This window comes from Teleopsis dalmanni, chromosome 2 (genome assembly GCF_002237135.1).
Source record: "Teleopsis dalmanni isolate 2A chromosome 2, ASM223713v2, whole genome shotgun sequence".
In the NCBI taxonomy this organism is placed as follows: Eukaryota; Metazoa; Arthropoda; class Insecta; order Diptera; family Diopsidae; genus Teleopsis; species Teleopsis dalmanni.
The window spans coordinates 50,841,257-50,862,480 of record NC_051847.1 but is presented as its reverse complement, the minus strand read 5'-3'; the positions used below and the strand labels follow the sequence as shown (position 1 = coordinate 50,862,480).

The window sequence follows — 21,224 nt, the reverse complement described above, 5'->3', positions numbered from 1 at the left end:
AATTATAAAAATTTTAATAAAACTATTTTATTTCATAAAAGATGCATTCTTTACAACAGAAACATATTTTTACTTATAGTGAGACACTGAAATATTCAGCTCTTCTTCTAGTTAAGGGTTAAAATACAGTAACAAGAAATCAAACAATAATTGTGCATTATAGCCTGGATAACGCTAATTTTTGACTAGAAGGATAAAAAATTCCTTCTGTTTTCTACGAACTAATGTTATATATCGTAAAGTTGTTCATGATAGAACATTAGACTAAACTATTAAAGAAGATTAGAACATTCTATTTAAATATACCGAAAGGTAAAGGTATGGATTTTTTTAAAAATCTCAGGCGCAGCTATAGTGCTGATTCCATAAGTTTGTGAATTTTGTTATCTTTACGAAAGCCTTCTTAATGGTAGAAAGTTGTAAGAAAGACTTATTTGTTGTAGTATTTGAATATATTCTCTCCCGAAATCAATATTCATAATGATTGAAAAAGCCAATGTTCCCAATTACATTTTTAAAATTGTCGTTGTCTTTTGTAATGTTTTATTAAAGGAATAAACAAGTTTTATAATGGTCAGTATTAATAATAACTTACCAATGTCAGACTGCCATATTCAGCTGGGTCTGTTATTTCAAGAGTGCGCATCATGCTTGATAAACGCTCAGCGCAAAATCGCAGTGGTTTGCGTTCAATGCAAATTTTGCTCTGAACATCTTTTAAAAAACCTGCGGGAGATTCCTGTACAACATGATGAACTCTCAACCGAGTTTTTAAATATTCTACAAATCTGCGTAAAAAACTAAGAAAATGCTCAGCATTTCTTATGTTACCGGGAACAACCTCTGTGAATTAGTTTTATATGATTTAATATATTATTACAACATTTAATTTGTCGGATACCTTTCAAAACATCAGCTGGCAGAATGGGATTTGCTAGAACCATATCTGTTTCACGTTGTTCACTAACATCTTTCAAACCTTGCACCATTCGTTGATACTCTTCGTTTAATCGATTTATATCATCATTGCGTATGCTGTAAAAAAACACATATATTAGTAAATTGTAATTGCTTAAAAATTAAACCATATTCATACTCTTCTACTAATTTCTGTAAATTATTTAATGCATTTGTGCTGCGGTCAACTATGCGTCTGTTGATTTTAACACTCATCGAATCAATGCAAACATTATCTATATTATGTGCTTCATCAAAAACTATACATGATTCTTTCGTTAATTCCTTAGATACCACTTCAGCAATTTTTGGATCCAAAAGATAATGATAACTGTAAACTACAATATTAGCTTGTAGTATCTGTAAGATATTAGTTTAATAAAATTAAGAGTAATTATTGTTATAAATTTTATTTACTGCATGTCGTGCTAAAAAGTAGGGACACCAATTTTTCATACGTCCAAATTCCTTTAGGTCATCTAAACTATAAACACCGCAGGGTAATGTTGACTCCTTACCTTCACAACTGAAACCCTCGTAATACTGACCTTTTAACAATATATAATAGTATAATTAAAACTGTATTTAATGGATCCGAAAGTTAATTTCTAATTACATATAGGTGTGTCTGCATCTACTGAATGTCGATCTCGCACATAACTCGCAGTTAAACCAAAACATTTTGCATCAACACTTTTGCCGTCACGCTCCCCACTTACTTGTGGATGAATACACATATTCTTACGTGAACTCAATACTAATCCAGTTAGACCAGTAGGTTGTGCATGCCTTTCATAGTATTTCATAAGGCTCTGCAATTCAGCGATGACTTTTTCTATCTCTGGTACTGTACGCGAGCAATATATAAGTTTCCGCACAGTCTCTGGATATTCAAGCATATAAGCTACAATCAAAGACAATAATGTGGCTGTCTTTCCAGTCCCAGAAGGCATTTCCAACAAACAATGACCTTTTGCATCAAGTGTGCGTTTCAGCTCGAGCATATAAGCATATTGCTCGGGATATATGTATTCATATGGGAAATAAACTAATAAACCATCCACACTAAGCCTACGATATAATTACAATTAATAAAATTAATATCATTAAATGTTTATTTAAGATAATGTAAAGCAAAATAAACGTACTTCATATTTTGGAAATGTTTTTATTCTGCTGTTTAGTATTTTTATAAAACGTTAGACATCAAAATTTATAAAACTTTTAATTCATATATAAAGCTTTAACTTATAATTTAGTTCCGTTTTTGTTTATAAAACGAAAACGTGAAACCGGTATGCAAAATATACAAAACATCAAAACAAAAGAGTTTCAGTGCTGCCATATGAAACAGGGTGAATTGTAAAACTGTGAAGTGATTTAAAATTTAAGTTCTTATACTGTTTGCATTTACAATTGTCAAACCTTATTAGCAAATTTTTGTGCGAATTCTGTAATAAATGAGTTTACTCATAGTCAGAAATTTCTGCCAAAAACATGTTCGCTTCCTTCCCTCACACGTTACCAAGTTCGGCTTAGATATATTTGTTGTCGTAATACCAAGCCTTCTGCCTTTTTCATGATTACTGGAGAAGGGTTTCAGCTTTTGACTTTTATAGTTTAATGACTGAAATTTGTCCATTTTGGATTCTTAAGAGATGATTTTAGTGGGTTCGAATTGCATACTACGGCTCTCGATGCTTTGTGCCTACCGCAAATAAAAAATTTTTCTGCATTAAAATATTTGTTGCACATTTGCTTAGTCAATTAGAATATGTAAATATTTTGATATACATCTCGAATATACACTTATTGGAATGTTACTTAATTTATGTAAGCTATTTAAATAGATCGACATATTTATGTCATAATGACAATTGTGGGATATTTATAGTACAAATGCAGTGATCCATCTAAAATTAAGATTTTTTTTAATTCGATATTAACTGTGAGATATTGCGCAAAATTCTGGGAGGTATGCAGATCTGTGGACGATTGTTTTAAAGTGAAAAACATTAATCCAGCGTAGAGAGGAGTTATGCAAAAGTCTCCCAGTTAATAGAGAATGCATTGACTCAACTAGCCTCAACCTAATTAATCAATCTGAACAATAGTTCTCGACCAAAACCAATCGTATATATATGTTTTATGCATCCGTCTAAGTAACAATTTACACACTTTACTGTTGATGAATTTAAATGTTTGTAAGTCATCATTCATGTATGATAGCTAATATATGAAAGCCGCTGTACTTAAAAATTATGACACTGCCAACAAGCAAAATACACTTATATTAAATGACAGCAGTATTTTATTTTAGTTGAAGTGCTGTGTTGGAGGAAAGTTTTTCTGAGAAGTTGTGTGCGGTGAAGAAACACAAACAAAATTACAAAATGTAGTAAATTACTCCAATATATGCTTTGTTTAAAATAAATTATAAACTGTTTAATAAAGTTAAATTTATATATTTTATTAGTATTATAAAAACTTAAAAGAAAAAGAAATTTAGTAAAACACTTGGAAAGGAGAGAAGCAAAGAAAGTTCAAAACAAAAATTGAAAAGGAAATAACAAAATTCGGAATATGAAAACAAATAATTAAAATTTATTTTTTTTTGATATAAAATATCGTCAAGTGTGTAATAATTTTAGTCAGTGAAATAATAAAACGAATAAATTTTTAGTGATGTGATAAAGTGCGTTGGTGGGGGCGTCTTATTTTAATGAATGAATATTGCAAACGCGGACGGACAAAAATCACGTCATTGCGTGCTTGTGCTCTACTATCATTTAAGTAATAAAAATATATGCTATTTTCCCTGGAGCGATGGGTTTTTAATGTGCAAGTTATTCAAAATAAGTGAATAATTTACTTTGGAGTTTTAAGTATACAGAAATACATAAATGGCACATAATTCAGCAAGAAAATCAAATGAAATCTTTCTGAACATAAAGAAAATCCTGAAACGGAAAAAAAAGATTTTCTCTCCATTTAATGCAATTATTATGAAATCTCATTAATTTATTTTATAATTAACATATATTTTATATGCAACATTCTTGCCAATAAATAGCGGATACATTTTAATTATTTATTTGCACACATTAAGTAAAGGAAAGGAAAGTAGCAATAGATAATTCACATCCGCCCCTCTTATTTTTATTTTATTTAAACAATTGTGAAATAAAAACGATTGTAAATATGATGACCATGGATGATGAGCAAGAGGCGCTGCTTAAACGCGCCACGGAAGAACGTGAAATGATTTTCAATCGATACGCTTTAGGATTAGATCCAAAGAATGAGGTCGATCCATGGGAGAACCCTACGTTTGAACTTTACCATGTAACCGACAAGTAAGTTGAAAATTATATATTCTTTTTTTTTATCGAAACGTAAAATCTTCTTAAACCAATGTTCTTCTTATCAAATTATTTATAAAAATAATATATATAAACGCACAATATTTTAATAAAGCATTAAAAAAATGATATGAATTTCATTTCAAGAGTAAAATAATTATAAAAAATTAAAAAAAAAAAATATTTTTATATTCTTCAGATATTAGAAAACTGGGAATGTGCATAAAAAAATATTTATTTGCATTCTCTAATAAACATAACTGTTTGTTTACAACCTCGCTTTCTTATCGCGTCCGCTGCACTTCTTTTGTTTGTTTATTTATAGTACAAGCACGTTTATCAAATTTCTTTTCTGCGTACGCGCTTTCTTTAATTACAGAACGCTTCCCTGAAAATAATACAAGCAGTGGAGAGCAGTTTTTGCTTTGTGAAGGCACCAGCTTTGTATCGTTTTTGTACCAATCTACTATTTTTATTTAGTAAAAGTTTAAGGTTAATATAATTGTATTTATTTCGGTGGAACGTATTTTTTCCAATGTCTAATAAAATGCTAACACTGAATTTTGAAATGCTAATTTACAGAAATCTTTTAATATTAAATTAATTTAGATAAGATCTAATTCAGTTTAATTTTGATAAGGCTGTTATATTATAAGCATCAGATGGGAGCTACTTTCAGTGACTATTATCAAAGTTGTTGATAATAGGCGAATTAAACACATTTTACGTGTTATATTTTGACGATACGCAGCTATATACTTCCTCAAACGCAGGTTTTTGCTTCCTTAAATGTCGTTCCTATATTCTTAATGTGTATATTGCTTGTTTTATCTAAATGATAGTGATTTTTTAAACAAGCTATGGATTAGCCCATCAGAACGCGTATATCTACTATAGATTATTTCTGCTTTTAATTGTCTGCTATAGGTTCTTCCATCCTTAAATGTCTGTGCATTAAAGACACTGTACGTCCTATTCTAATGGCACAGTGATTTCTCAAGCGGAAGAAGGAAGTAAACCGCCAGAACGCGTTTATCTGCTATAGGTTATTACTTCCTTAAATATCTGTACCATATTCTTAAGGTGTATATTGAAGACATTGAGCGATTTGGAGTTCTCACAGTTGAAGTGGTTGGACACATCCCATTAATTGTGTTACTAAGATTAAAGATTGGATATATAAGATCAACAATTAAGTGTAGAATATATAAAGTAAAATACAATAATTCATACAACTCTTGTAACTTATACGAGAAAAACAGTAACATTGAAGACATTGCATATGTTATTTTAACGGCAAAATAATTTCTCGAATAGAAGTGGTGTGTCCAAAATTTAAGTTTCCACTTAATAGTTGATTGTTCAAAAACTATTTAGTTTTAACTATCTCACTATTTGTGTATTTTTACTTCTATCTTTTTAACTTTGAAACTGTATATATAAGTAGTGTTAAACATAAATGTTTTCTCAGTTTTATTCTATCTTTTTAGTGCAGTTAGCTAGCAATTTTCTGTTCTTGTTAATTATTTGCTTTATATTATTTGTTTTATATTTGTTTCGGTATTATCTGATTCTTTGACCTTCGGTTATTTTAATAGATACATTTCATTTAAACTGAACATTAACTACATGCATAAGCGGAAAGAAAATATTTCCTTCATAATTGTTTTAAATTCAATGTAATTATGTTATTTATATGCTGTTTTTAATGAATGATAGTAAGGATTTTTGTCTCTATATCCAATAGCAACTAATAAAATTTATTATTTCAATTATTATTATTATATTGAAATCTATATTTTTTCGATTAGACTTACCATACGCTTAGATCCTTCAATTGATGACTAATTCATTGTTGAAGCCATTTGCAAACACATTACTATATTTTGAAGAATACATCAGAATATAAAATTTCCAAATTTTTGTATTATACGAAATTTTTTAAATTAAATTAAATTTTTTGCAAAAAAAGGTCCAAACAATTGTTATGAATTTTTTTTTTTTGAATTTGTTTCAAATATTTTTAGTATAAAAAAAAATTATGACACACAGCTATGCTATGATTTATGTACATAATTTTTTATTTATAAAGATTTAATAAATTTGTTTTGATAATAAAAATTGTGAAATTTTTTGGGAATATATAGTATTCTTTCCTATGTGAGTGGTAAGGCTTACCACTCTCGATAAGACTTACCACCCAAGAATCATTCTTTGGAAATGAGGCTAACCTTGTCCTTTTATCTGACTATCTAACTATATATATTTAATGTTTTGATAAATTGTTTTCATCTTCCAATTATAAATAGTTTTTATTCCGATAAATGCATCAATCAATTCGTTATTTCTATCTTAAAAGTCACAATTTTGATATGATATATTTTATTTAATAATTCGAAATAAATTAATTTTTCAATGATTTCCAATTTTTTAATAAAAATATATGAATTTTGATTACATTAAATCAGTGTATAAGTATTTTCATTTATAAAAAATTTATTTTTGTTGTACACATAGAAATCAGAATACAATGCAGCAAATATTGCTCACTCTATGCTTATCACATAATAATAAGACGAAAAAATTATGGCGACGATATATCACATACAATACATAAAATATAATATATATTTAATATATATATATATTTTTTGTTTGTCTTGCTACCAACCATAATTTAATAAAAAAACTGTGCGGCTATTTCGACAATAAAGGCACACTAAAATGTATTTTCTCCCATATATGCATATGAAATTTTTACTTTCATTTCTACATTACCATTATTGGATGCAAGTATGTAACTTACGTAATTAAAAATATTTTCATAACCTTTTCGATATTGAGATATTTACATCGTGAAAACGTTTTAGGTTGAATATTTGAATTAATTCTATGATTGTAGTTATTTTTTTGGATGTCACCAAATCAGAAAACCTGTAAAGCAAAAACAGAGTGGGAAAGGTAATGAAAGATAGAGAGAGAGAGAGAGTGTTGAACTATTCTAGGCCAAGGTTTAGAATCCTTTAGTATCAGTAAAAAGGAATGAACATGTTACCATTGGAACAGGTGAGCAAATTAGTAATATTATGAGGAGTAAAACTATTTTTGAGATACACATTGGGAATAACAGATGTGTTAATTCTGGATTCATAACTAGTAAACAAGCAGTTTTATATTGAAATGAGTTCTTGTTGCACATAAAAGCTTGTTTTTATTGCTAGATATATCTGATGACGAGTTGTTGATAGAGTCTGCCTCCATTAAAAAGTTCTTCTGTTAAGTTCTACTTTAGTTTAATAACATTTTTTATATTTAAATGTATTGTAAATGTTATTTTAAACCCTTATTTTTCTAGTACCATCAAAGATATATCGTCAGCATCAAATCTCAATAATCAGTTAATTTGACTATTCGTTTTATTTTCGTTTGTATTTAGAAAAGCGCCTGTTCTACATTAGCTTTGGTACTCTATTATATTTGTAATTATCACAGCAGCAAAAGTATTACCTGAATGAGAAGTGATTTATTCCTTCTGTTCTATCAGGTTTCCAATTTTAAACCTTACACCAAATTTGTGACTTGGATCATAAAGTAAAGGATAACTATTTGCTCAGCGTTCATCAATTAATCTATGTAGAACAAATAAATTGAATTGTATTTAAATTCAAGCTTGAATAAATATTGTTAAAAATAATTCAGGCCACAAACTAAATTCATTTCGTAATAATATAATTCTCTATGCCAAAACTTTATATTAGATATCAGCTTATAAGTCACTTGACTGCTCATATGATTTAATTTAGGTTTCTTACATTCTCCTTGATTTATTAACTTACTATTTACAAGTTATAAATCATTTCTGTACATATAGCATTAGTACTCCTTGTACTAGAATAGACTACTTCATTGTTCAGTAACATTTTTGTGTTTATTTCACACGCCTCAAATTTATTACATACTTCTCAAGACTTGCTTTTGGATGGGAGTATTCATTGATTCGTAATTGAATCGTTTGCTTACTATTCACAATATTATGCATATACTATTCCTTAGAAGCGAAATGCGTAATAAATACTTCCATCTCTCATTAAATATATTAGATTCGCTTTCAGATTTTATTATTCATTCACTCGAAATCAATTTGTCGCTTGCTATTTACATCTAATATGTTTGTACATACGATATAAATATCAACTGTTTGCTAGTATATTAGTATGTTAGGTTTGATTGAAATTAGATTGGAACTTAGTGGCCAAATACCACTTTAACTTATATAATGACCTGCTGTTATACCACGGCTTAAACTAGAATCACTAAAATAATTTTGATAATATTTTTTATATCATTCAGTATTATTATTGTACAGCACTTATTTTACTTGTAGTTTATTACTACTGAACTTTATTTTATTGAAGTTTTAGTTGCACTTGTATTTTATTAAATAATATCGCATGCAAGCAAACCTTTATATATAATATTATACAATATTTGTTATAAGTTTGTAAAATATTTGAAATTTTTTTATTTCTTCCTTTCTCTGCATAGATACGGCTTCATACATGATTCCCGCCTGCCCGATATACGCGATTCACAAGAAGTGCAACGCACCAAAATTGAATTGGAACGTGATAAGAAATGGATGAAAATGTTCACATCATGGAATATACATAACGAAAAGCTGCGCAAACGTGTATTTAAAGGTATACCCGATCGAATGCGGTGGCCAGCTTGGAAAAAATTTCTGAATGTCGATGAGTCAATAGCTGCCAATAAAGATATATACTCTCGCATGCTTAGTTTAGCGCGAAAATATTCAACAGAAGTGCGTCAAATTGACTCAGATGTGAATCGTCAATTTCGTGATAATCATGCCTATCGTCAACGCTACAGCGTTAAACAATGTTCACTGTTCAACGTACTCAATGCTTATAGTATATACAATCCCGAATTAGGTTATTGCCAAGGTATGGCATGTGTGGCCGGAGTGTTGCTACTTTATATGCAAGAGGAAGAAGCATTTTGGGCACTCAATACACTAATAGTTGATAAGAAGTTTGCCATGCATGGGCTGTTTATAGAGGGTTTTCCAAAATTACAAAGATTTCTAGAACATCATGATCGCATTATGTCAAAAATTATGCGCAAGCTACATCAACATTTTGTCAAAAATAATGTCGACGCAATATTATATTCTATTAAATGGTTTTTTGTAGTTTTTGTAGAAAGAGTGAGTATCTAACAGAGAGAGACGATTCTTATACTTATACTTAGTAGTATTTTTATTTCTAAATTGTATTTGTTTTATAATTACAGATTCCGTTTAGTTTAAGTTTACGTGTCTGGGATATATTTTTGTTTGAGGGCGATCGTGTTATAACTGCTATGGCCATTACTATACTTTACCTACATAAACATGAACTGTTACGTCTTAAGGATATGGATTCGATAATTGAGTATTTGCAGGTTAAATTGCATAAAAATTTTGGTTACAACGATGATTATGTGGTTGAGGCATTAGAGAGAGTAATGAAAAAATTAAAAGATTTGAAATTAGATGTACCTCCGCCGCCAAAGACAAACGAATTTCCGACTAAACCATTGGGACAATTCATAGAGGCTGATATTGAGAAGAAAATTGGACGACGAAGATCCGAATATACAGATACCGAAAAACAAGTTATAAATGATGTGATATCTAGGTGCGTACTAAAATACAGTAGTTAATATAAATTATGTAAAATTAAAATGTAAATTATATTGATATCTTTGTTATAATTTACAGGCAAGAGCAAAACGCTATTGAAGTACAATCAACAGTTTCATATGAGACGTCAGAATGCGCAACCGGTAAGTTATGTTGTTTTTTAATGTATTATAATATTTATACATGTCGCTATTTACTATCTTATCTTTCTCTTTACCGCTATTTACTTTCTACTAAACTATCTATTTTTATTCATATACATTTCTCAAAGAAGTTGTACAATAAGCAAAAAAATATTTAAATTGAGATTTGAGAAAGATTTGGAGGTTAATTTAAATATAAATTATTTCTATCAGAACGCAAAACTATTTCAGTCGCTTTTTTATGTTAATTTTTAATTTTCAGAATTTTTTTTTTTTGTATTTTCTTATTGTACAACTTCTTATTTTTTATATTTACATATAAAAAAAAATTGTATAAAAAAAATCTTATAGTTTTAATTATATTTATTATAAATTATACTAAAGTCAAAAATAGTGTGTAAATATACAGATCAAAACGCATTTAATTTCAATTATTGTAAATAATTAGTGATTTAACGCTGTTATAAATTACCATAAGGTTGTGACGGGAGTGTATTTAAGCTTATCTAATTTAATCTTTCGTTTAATACCATATTTTATTTTCATGTATCTCACAGAGGGGATTCATTTGAACTGATAAGTTTACCTACTACCTACCAACTGTACATTATTTGTGAAAGCTTTTGTTTATATTTCGCCAGTAAAATAAACCATCTGATAGTGATATATTCTCAAATATAAGTTTATCATTTCGTTTGTACAATCAAATAATTTTGCAAACTTATCTCATCTATACAAATAAATTTTCATAAGAAATTTATAGAAATAAAATTATAACGAATAACCATATAAAGGTTTAACATATATTTATCAGTTTAAATTATACACAAAATTTGTTTAAATTGCTTTGAGATAGATATTCTTATAATAATCTAAACATCAGAAGATGTGGCAGTAGAAAGCCATTTAGAATTGCAAGCAATTGCAACCGTTCAACAATTCGTACAAACATCGTTCAATATAATGTTGATTATATTCGTTTTTATTAAATTATTTTTATTTATGTTTCTAGTTTATATTATTCTCACTTAATAATTATACAGAAACCTTTATTTTTTCTAACTGTGCGTACAAATTTGTATATATGTAAATATATATATTAGTATTTCCAAAGAAGTGAGGGAAATCAAACCACCGTCAGTTTTCGGTTCGTTCTACCTGATATATAATAAATTTTTTAATAATAAGTTTTCATAGAAATATTGAATTATTTATTTATAACATAAATATATAAAATTATAATTTTGGAAGAGAAAGTACTGGCAGAAGAGACCTTTCCCATCCATTCCTAAATTATTCTTACTCCTAAACGATCACCTCCCTTCTTACACTACTACCATTACCTATCCATATTTTATGTTATCAGCTTTATAGTTTCCTGTGGGCTACAACAACAGCAGACATCTTCGACTTTAGCATTGAATTATGTTTAAAAAACCCGCATTTAATGAGACCCTCTCTTTATTATATATATAGTATATATGTATAATATATACCAGCAATATAGTCCGGAAAATCCGTCCCTTCCTTAAAATGCTTAATTTGTAAAGATACTTACATAGGTTTAAATATATAGTTTTAATATATTTATAATAATATATAGGTATATAAAAAATTGATTTAAGGAAGAATATATTTAGAATGTTAAAATTAGTACTTTACATTTCTTGTCTTATTCATATATTGTTATATTTTTATTTTTAAGTTTTACATAATGGCTGATTTTTTGTTGGGACCCATCTAAATTCGGATATCAATATGATTTTTAGTTTATGCTCTGCTGTTGTGTGATGTGGTTCCATCTTAATTTAGATATCAGTATGATTTTTAGTTTATGCGCTGCTGTTGTTGGATGTGGATCCATCTTAATTCGGATATCAATACGATTTTTAGTTTATGCTCTGCTGTAGTTGGATGTGGATGGGTAATAGTTGTGTGAGGTGGAAGGCGATTTTCAATTCGTGTTGTAAGGGGTGAGCGGCTGTTGATTCACTAAAAAGGCGACTGCCTCTGGAACCTATATACAGCCAAACTTTGAACTTATGTTCATATTTTAAACTAATACTGCTGTTGCTTTTTCAATAGTATTTTCATGGACTTACCCTTGTTCATGTGTATGGTTAACGCAGTTTTTAATGATGTCAATAACCTACTTAGAAGATATAAAGTGTCTTGGGTTTTCTTTAACCGTTTTGAGTAATATATCAGTGACTGCATTGTATACTACTGTAACTATACAGTCAGTTGTTTAATGTGGCTATTATGTGAAATAGTAACACCGATTATATAGTTATAGAGTTCATATGTCAACTTTCAGTAATATTATTTTTATTGTATGTTGTGTTGTCTTTCTTGAAGTAACTGAAGGATTTGTTTCACTTTAGATATATTCAGAGAAGTCTTTATCTTTTCTTCTTTGTGAAATTTCTCCTTCAGTAATGTATACGAACTGAGCTGAGGCTCTATCTTCCATACATAGTCTGTATTTATCAATTTCTGACAATTTGAGCCACACTTTATGTTTGATCAAAAGACAATGACCAAAAGACAAGACAATCAATCAATTTTTATAAATCCAATCTGTTCAGATTTAATAGCTATTTGTTTTTCTTCTCAGAGTAAGAGCTTGGTGCAGCATGATACTTCCCCAATAACTGCAGATATTTATGTCTTAAATTACAGTATGAAATACTGAGGTCATTGTTCCTCGACTGACCCATATTCGATTCTCTAGGTTGTAGATGCCCCAGGCCAAACGTTTCTCAGTTTTGGAGCCATCTGTGTACGAGACAATATCATTCGCAATGGTATTATTTCTTCCAAAGGTCTGGTGAAAGCGGCTCTATGCTCCTCCTAAGAGTTAAAGGATTCAGTATATATATGTCTGGTAAAATAGTGATATCTTTCCTCTTGGTCATATATTTTAGGATAAAGTGTTCTAGAGGGATTTCATAATTTTTAGATTACTGTAATTTGACCAATAAGGATAGGTGTCATTTACAAATCAACAATTATGTAGAAAATTAATCATGTAGTTTCAGTTAATCAGTTCTGTCAGAAATAATGTGAGGTACTCACTAACCCGTATGAGCTTGCTGATGGCAAGCTCATGGGAATTCAGATGACTTAAGTCTGCTAATTAAGACATTTTCCACATCGTCATTTCGTTCATTCGTTTTTTAAACATAAACTTACAATTAATGCATTTCTTACACAATGTATTGGGATCAATAATGCTTTTAATAGTTTTCTTATGATTACCGTACGGTATTCAAATTCAGTGGACTGTAACCATTAATTACTAAACAGTAGATCACGACGATTGTCTTTGTTATGATTGCAAAATAAGTAAGAGAGATATAACCATAGCTCCAATATATGTGTTATATAGATAAATCCTAACCACAGTAATTATAAATGTTAATAATAATTTATGTTAATCATCTTGCACCTAATTACTTTCAACTTTATATGAAATGTGAAAATTGAAAACCTAAAAATGTAAAAAAAGTATTTCCTAGAAGACCTCAATACCTTAATATTTTTGTAAAAAAAGTGAACATTATTCAATGCATCATTATTAGTTCGTTTACTTAACGTAATTATCAGTATTTTTCTTACTGATTTAATGATATTGCGTGTTTCTCACAATTAACTCTTACTTTCGTTCATGCTGCTTTATTATTGTTACTATTATTGTTTTTTTATTAATAAAATTTTTCTCTAAAGTTACACAATTTTAAAAACATTAAAAGATAAATGCAAAAAAAATATATTTTTTTTATTACATTATTGCATTTAATATATATATATTTTTTTTTTGTGCATGAAAGGTCTGCAGCAGCCATCATAATAGTAAAAGTAGTTGGGAGAGTTACTTTTGAAAAAACTTTGTCCACTTTGCCTTCCTTTGCATAACAAGCAAAATCATTGAAGTGGTCTAACCCTTCTACTGTCTCATCTACTGATTGCTTTAAAGCAGTGTCACACAGTTTTGGCCTTCATCTCTTTAAGTGCAGCTCATAAAAATTGATAAAATGTGCATAATAATTGCAAGGCCCTACATTTAATTGGCCAGGTTTATTAGTTCAATTGAATAAAGCTCAACTTGACTAAATTTTAATTATATGCAATACATTTAATTTAAAATTTATTTAATAATAAATTAATCAATTATTAATTTCAAAATTTATATCATTTAAAAGGAAACTGTGCATTCTTTTTAATACTTCTTTATAAGTTTTGAAAATTTACAAGAAAAAGAAAGAAAAAGATTTCCAAGAAAAACGGGTTCTTAAGAAGTACTTTTATCAGATTATTTATGTGTAAGAATGAAAGATCTATTGCCTAAATTCAACCGGAAGGATTTAGTTTGTTTTTTTTATATATTAAGACTCCTTTTCAACATTCTTGTCGAAGTTATATGCCAGAGAAGGACAACGAAAATATTACTCGTGCGCTCTGTATTTGTCCACCTCTCGGTAAAACGCCTCTACACTAAGTTCTCACTTCTCAAAAAGTAAAAATATACGATTATATTCCATACCGATTAAAGTAGTTCTCCTTCGATATTATACATTTATAGATGCTACCGTAGTTTTTAGCTTGGAGCAAGGTATAGACTTTATGTCATCTATTGTTGAAAACCGCCGTTCTTTGAGTGTTATTTAAAGTGTGGAAACTCACAAAGTGTCATATCTAGAGACTAGAAAACTTGGGCCAATATAGCCCTTCTTTAATATTTAAAATTATTGCAACTAATTCAGTTTAAATTTTACAAAAACTTTCTTATTCGATATATTACCAAACAAAAATATCTCCAATCACACTATTGTATTTTTTGCTAATACACCCACTTAACACAAACTCACTATCGCTACTGTCTGATAGTTAAAACATTCATTACTGTTAGTACACCCAATACTTCAAAGACTCGATCATGAAAATACGGCTAAAGATTTTAAATGACCTGTTGTAGGGTAACAATTCAAAACAACTAATAATGATGTCAACAAATGGTATTGACTTTATCACATGCTAACTTCGATTAGGTCAAATGTTAGCGCCTCAATTTATTATTTCTACACTTTGTGTGCTTTTTATTGTGCTTTCTTCATGTATTTTCTTTTTCTTCTTTTTATCTGCCTATTGTCAATATTTTTTAAGCCATTCTGCATGCGTTCTATCGAATGAGTATCTTTTTTAACTGCCTACATTTTAAAGCTGACTTAAGTAGTAAACAAAAGTAGTTTTCTATTTCGAATGTGATGTCATATCAATATCAAATTAATTACTTTTTTGACGGACAATATCTTGAAAATAAATTTAAAATTTATGTCTAATATTAATCTCTAATATAATTAAGTCATTAGTGTTATCAAATAATATTATTTTTCTACAATTGTATTTACAGTAAACATATTAAAATTATTTATAAATAAATATAATAAATTCAAAAAAAAATGAATGCTATTTCTATGGTCTGAAATTTCTCTGCTCTCTGAGCATTATCTATATGTTTTAAATATTTATAAAACTCTGTCTTCACTAGTAATCAGAATTCTCACAAATCTATTATTTTAGAATACAAAATATTTATACAGAAATTTTCTAAATAAAGTACTTATGACATTCTTCTTTAATTTTTTTAAAGCTATAAGCAAGCACATTTTGCTTATGTATCTTTATTATTCCTTGTAATTTTTTCATTTTTTTTGATGCTATAAACTGGTAGTTTGGCTTTTTATTCTTTGGTGTTAGTTGGCACTCTGTTGATTATTTTAATATATTTATTTAACTTGGTTTTTTGAGCATCAACTGTATAAGTCCTAATTATTTTATAAATTAAAAAATAAAAATCTTCACTAAGTAAGTTTTCTTAAGCCCATTTTGTGATATCATTTTAAAAGTCTGCCATAATGAGTACATTAAATGAGTTTTAGAATTTTTTAAATTTTATTTTCAGTCCTATCCTATCCTATCCTGTCCTAAAAAAATAAGTCAATAGCTATTAATCAGTCTATCGTAACTATTGTTTTAAGAGTTTTATGATTTTTATCATAAAACGACTATATGTCGTTTTCACGATGTCCACTTATCGACAGATCTAATATTACCTTTTGTTAAGTTGTTTATTATTGTTTGGAACTTTTGCCATTTTTGTTCCTTTAGTATGGGAGTTGGATCAAAAGTGGTTAAGTTATTTCAAGCATTGTTCTGAAATAAGTATTAAAACAAACAATTCTTAAATTCAGAATTCATCTACAACATCTCCCTACTGGTTGCAAAATTTCTCGTTATACTTTTTTATATTGCTTTTATCTCTTTAATGAAAAATTTTTAATAAAATTTAATAAAAGAAAACAATTTCGACTTGCTGGTGTCGGTGTCGGTATCGGTGTTGGTGTTGGTAGATAACATAAAAGATAAAAAGATTTTATATCATCTTAAATCTTGATATGCATCTGCCTTAGTGAATAATATACATTAACCTAAATTTATATATTTCATATAAACATACATATATGTTCATTTAAAAAAGCTTTATTCATATAATTTTAATTTTAATTCATATACCATATATATAAATCCTAAACGGTGTTGGTGATTTTTAAGATTTTTTCTCAGCAATATATAGTTTTTGTTAATTGTAACATATTGTACAAAACAAATACACATATATGTATATATATTTCAGTATGAAATTAACCTATAATTTTTAATTTTTTAATGTATATTACCTCTGAATAAAATTGCTAAACCATTTAATCTGTATTATTCTAATACATTATCTTGCTTTTTTATTTATCTACATTTTCTCTTTTTTATATATCTCTTATAATTTATTTCACGTTATATAGGTGATGCATATTCAATGAAAACGTATCAAAGTATCACTAGTTTAGCCACCTCACCGGCAATTAGCAGTTATTCACTTTATAGCAATGGATTTGTTATCACCAACAAACCCTTTGACACCGACAGCAGTTATTTTAATTTCAATCACAATCACATTAATGATGTTGAAGAAGATGATGACGATGATGTACAGAGCGTACAAAATACTCGACTTTAAAATGATTTATATATTATTTAATTTATACACGTATATTATTATTAATAATATTTAATAACTTATTTATATATTATAAAAGTAGAGCAAGAATTTAAGTAACAAATTTGTAGAAATATAGTTTTTATATGAATTATTTATACTTTATTAATTTTATTATAGATTTTTTTTTATATATTATATTATTAGAAAACTAAAACAATTTTTAATAATAATTTAAAATAATGATTATCTCAACGAATTTTTTAGTAACAGTGTTGCCAATCCTAAAATTTAGAATATCACAATATTATTGTTATTTCGTTAACAATATCAGTGTTGCCTCATTAGCTTAATGTTTTCATCTATACTATCGCTTCTAACTATACTCTTATCTTAAATAGTATTATGTATTTCTGCTTCAATCTTAGTTTTATATTTTTACCTAATATTGGTCTACTTCAAATGGAAAGATGTATATGCACATATCTCAAGCAAAAGTGGAAATGATTATTTCGGTTTTGTAATATCTATCTTGGATGTTTATATATTCTGAGGATACTATGCTTAATTTTACTTTTCTTGCGACCACTAGAACTTCAATGAAAGTTATGTTTGTAGATGACAAGTGACTTTGTGATATATAGTCAGTCGTCCCTTGAACCATCAATTCTAAATTGTTCTGCACACTGACATTCTACCATTTTTCTTTAATTATTTATCTGCAATACAGGTCATATTTATCTAGTGATTTAGAGATCTTTCTGAGGAATTCTTTTTCAAATATAGTAAGATTGTTAGCTTTACTGTTTATCAATCCCAGTAATAAATATAATGTGCATCTTCATTTCATGAATGGAATTAACTTCAGTTTTTAAATTACAAAGTTGATTTTTATTATCAGTCGAAGTTCTATAACCATAAAACTATTTTCAACAAATACATTTCCTAAAAATCATATATAATTGATAATATCAGTCTTTGATATTACCAGTTTTATTTCTGTTGGCGATATCAATTTCCAACCTGATCTGTTAAATCATTTTAAACGGAATGTTCGCCAATATTGATTAAATTGGTCGCCAATATTGATTAATATAGATAATCCTCACAACTGAATAGTTATATACTGGTAATGCCACTATATGACATAATGATAATCCTACTTTATGGCTTATTAAATATACCTTATTAAATATACTTCATGGTGAACAAACAACAAGTTTTGTTATTGGTAATTGTATATTTATTACTTTTACTTTTTTATAGTTTACTTATTTACATTTACACAATATTGTCTTTGGAAGAAGCGTGTACAGTAGGAACATTTGGTTCGATATGGCAACACTGAATTTATTTAAGTAATTTTCTTTTGTTCTTATTATTGTCGTTTAAACCTCTATATCATTTAGTAACTGATGAATTTATTTGCACTTTGTTATTATAACATACATGTATATCAATAGATTATTATCCTATCCTATACTACTCAAAATGAGTTCTATATGATCTTAAGTCAAATGTCAATCTTATTGTTCTTTTTATTCTGAACTAAGTTCTATACTATACGTTTCTTAAGCTTTATTAATAATTGTAACTAATATTTACTTAAAACACATTTCTTAGTGGTAAATAATTTATAAAAAAATGAATATAAACATAACATTCCTAGAAAATTGCAACCTCTTAAATTCCTATATAATCTATTATATTATATAATCTATATACTCTATTATTGACTGAAAAAAAAAGTTGAAGAATATATTTATATTAATGCTTAAACTGGAAATTCCACTATTATTATTAAAATCGAGTTTATACTTTTCTAAATTGTTCAGGAAGCTCTATAAAATTAACATATAATATTTATATAAGTCGATCTTTTATCTGGTAAAATACTTATTATGGAAAATATTGAAGATATACCATTATAAAATTCTATTTACAAATTGTTGCCTCTAATGTCGCAAAGTTACAGTCCTTGTCTTAAATTTGTGTGCCAGAACTCAATCTTATTAATTTAATCTCACTAAATACTTAAATATTTAAAATTAATTCAAATATGTTTATGTTAATAGAAAGGCTTATTATGTGTTAATCTTTCTGTATAAACTATGATTTGCATTTATTTATATATTATACTTATTTTAATATTTAATATATTAGTTTTGTACAAGTTAGCAAAATTTTTGTATTTAAATAAATGAATAAACTTTTCAATTAAATCAACACAATATGCTTTCTAAATTGGTAGTCCTTAATGCATTGCTTCAGAACTCGTAGAATGTTATGATCAAATTTCTATTAAAAAATAGTAGTCTTTGTTTCTTGAAGTAAATGACTTCCAGAGGTCTTTAGTCATTTGCAAGCCAGCAAATTTGATTTTAATTCAATAATGATTTTATTCGATAGAACTTTTTTTTACGAATTTTAGAATATTCGTTCACAATCATATAGATTGTCGGGCTTAACTTATATAATAGGCATTTATTGGCAATATCATCGATCTTATAACACTTCTTCTTCGGTCTTTGCCTGCCTATTCAGTTTTGATAGATTCTATAATTTAAAAATATAACTGTATTGGATTGGTTAAATTTTTTTTCTATTTTAAACTGCTTTATAAATCTAACAATTTCGAAAATTATTTTTTTTTTCTTAAATAGCCGTATTATCCACACTGTCCCTACCCAGCCGTATAATTAATTCTTAGCCATCACAGTTGCTGCTAAATTGAATTGTTCAGTTGTTTTCTTTCGTTAGCTATTTGCAATCAGTGCTTAATGCATAATGTAGTGATATACACATATCTTTTAGTCTTTTTCATTATAGTATATCCGATTTTTCACTAATTTTCTCCAAGGCATAGTCTAAATTAATTATGGATCTCTAAAACAATTTTATGAATAGTTTTTGCTTTAAATAAGGATACTATAGAAGTCTGAATAATAATATGTTAGACACTTGTTTATGTATTAATGCAATTAATATAACAATATTTAATATTTATTCTAGCAAGTAGAACTTTGTGAGTTTTTTAATATATATAAACAATAATATTTCTATTTAAATTCTTATATTTATATATTAATCAGAATATATTAATTTTCTCCCCATTTTTAGAGTCACCAAATCAAGTAGTTTTATTCAGAGAAGAAATAAGATGCACGAAGCAAATAGTTATGGTTATTCCAAAAAATCAATTATTTTATTTCAATTAACTCAAATTAAATCCCACAAAAAAAAACCTGAAACAAGAGCTGGTAAAAACAATTTCAGAACTTTATATATGATATATAATTTTTCAGTTAATAGTGAACAATATTTCAAACAGTTGTAAGAATATACTTTAAATAAAGCTTATATAATTTATATAAAAAAGTATATAGAATGAAATTCAAGATAATGTTACTTCAAATTTTGAAAAATAATTATAATGTTAATTGCTCCTTACTTTATGTGACATCTCAACCAGCGTTACCATGTTAAAAAGATTAATCTGTCCAAGTTAGAAGAATGCCATTTCTATTTAAAAGGCAATAAGACGTATAGTTATATTCTTTGTGTTCTATCCAACTTCTATCCAACTGGTGTTCTAAACCATAATTCGTCGGTTTTCTTTTAGCAAGAATAGTCATAAGATGCAGTGAATGCTACGGTTGACAACGCATAACAGAAGTTGAGTATTGTTGGGGAATATAATCTAGCTCTCATAGCCATTTAAAAGTTGGATTTCAATTTTTCTGTTGAAAAATGTTGTTCTCACAAGAAGAGATTTTCATATTTTACATATTGGTCCAAAGACTTGCTTAGTTTTTTTAAGCCTATTTTATCAGTCCAGTTAAATGCTACCACAAGTTGAGGTGCAGCTACCTATTTAACAAAAACTAAAGACGTCCTTTATGATTGAGTTCGTTGGTTTAAAATATCTTAAGTGTGAGCTATTTAGTCCCATAAATCGGTTAAAAAATCAGTTGTAAAATAAACGTTGTGATAGTCGCAATTAT

At 27.7% G+C, this 21,224-nt stretch overlaps 2 protein-coding genes across 3 annotated transcripts in view; one reads left to right on the top strand and one right to left on the bottom strand.

Moving 5' to 3' along the window:
• LOC119674516 (general transcription and DNA repair factor IIH helicase subunit XPD-like) overlaps window positions 1-2,134 on the bottom strand; it is a 3,377-nt gene extending 1,243 nt beyond the window's left edge. Inside the window, exons 1-6 of the mRNA XM_038085659.1 lie at window positions 2,106-2,134; window positions 1,574-2,028; window positions 1,375-1,505; window positions 1,097-1,317; window positions 902-1,035; window positions 596-843 (exon numbers count right to left, since the gene is read on the bottom strand). Coding sequence (XP_037941587.1) covers window positions 596-843; window positions 902-1,035; window positions 1,097-1,317; window positions 1,375-1,505; window positions 1,574-2,028; window positions 2,106-2,110 — 1,194 coding nt within the window. The 5' untranslated portion in view covers window positions 2,111-2,134. The remainder of the gene's footprint in view (window positions 1-595; window positions 844-901; window positions 1,036-1,096; window positions 1,318-1,374; window positions 1,506-1,573; window positions 2,029-2,105) is intronic.
• Window positions 2,135-3,421: 1,287 nt separating this feature from the next.
• Window positions 3,422-20,559, top strand: LOC119680095 (USP6 N-terminal-like protein). 2 transcript variants are annotated; one of them, XM_038092742.1, is made up of 5 exons: window positions 3,422-4,313; window positions 8,865-9,546; window positions 9,633-10,018; window positions 10,102-10,166; window positions 17,027-17,287. In XM_038092742.1, exons 1-5 carry the CDS (start codon window positions 4,159-4,161, stop codon window positions 17,239-17,241), a joined length of 1,503 nt encoding a protein of 500 aa, XP_037948670.1. In that variant the 5' UTR covers window positions 3,422-4,158; the 3' UTR covers window positions 17,242-17,287. The 2 variants fall into 2 exon arrangements, with proteins under 2 accessions (XP_037948670.1, XP_037948671.1); XM_038092743.1 differs by lacking the exon at window positions 17,027-17,287 and adding an exon at window positions 20,341-20,559 and having other exon boundaries at window positions 3,424-4,313.
• The last annotated feature ends 665 nt before the right edge of the window (window positions 20,560-21,224 follow it).

Excerpts from the sequence above, each read along its gene's own strand:
- LOC119680095 (XM_038092742.1), top strand. The coding sequence starts at position 4,159 with ATGATGACCATGGATGATGAGCAAGAGGCGCTGCTTAAACGCGCCACG. Across the intron at positions 10,019-10,101 it reads ATAAATGATGTGATATCTAG|GCAAGAGCAAAACGCTATTG; the intron begins GTGCGTACTAAA and ends TATAATTTACAG. Across the intron at positions 10,167-17,026 it reads GACGTCAGAATGCGCAACCG|GTGATGCATATTCAATGAAA; the intron begins GTAAGTTATGTT and ends CACGTTATATAG.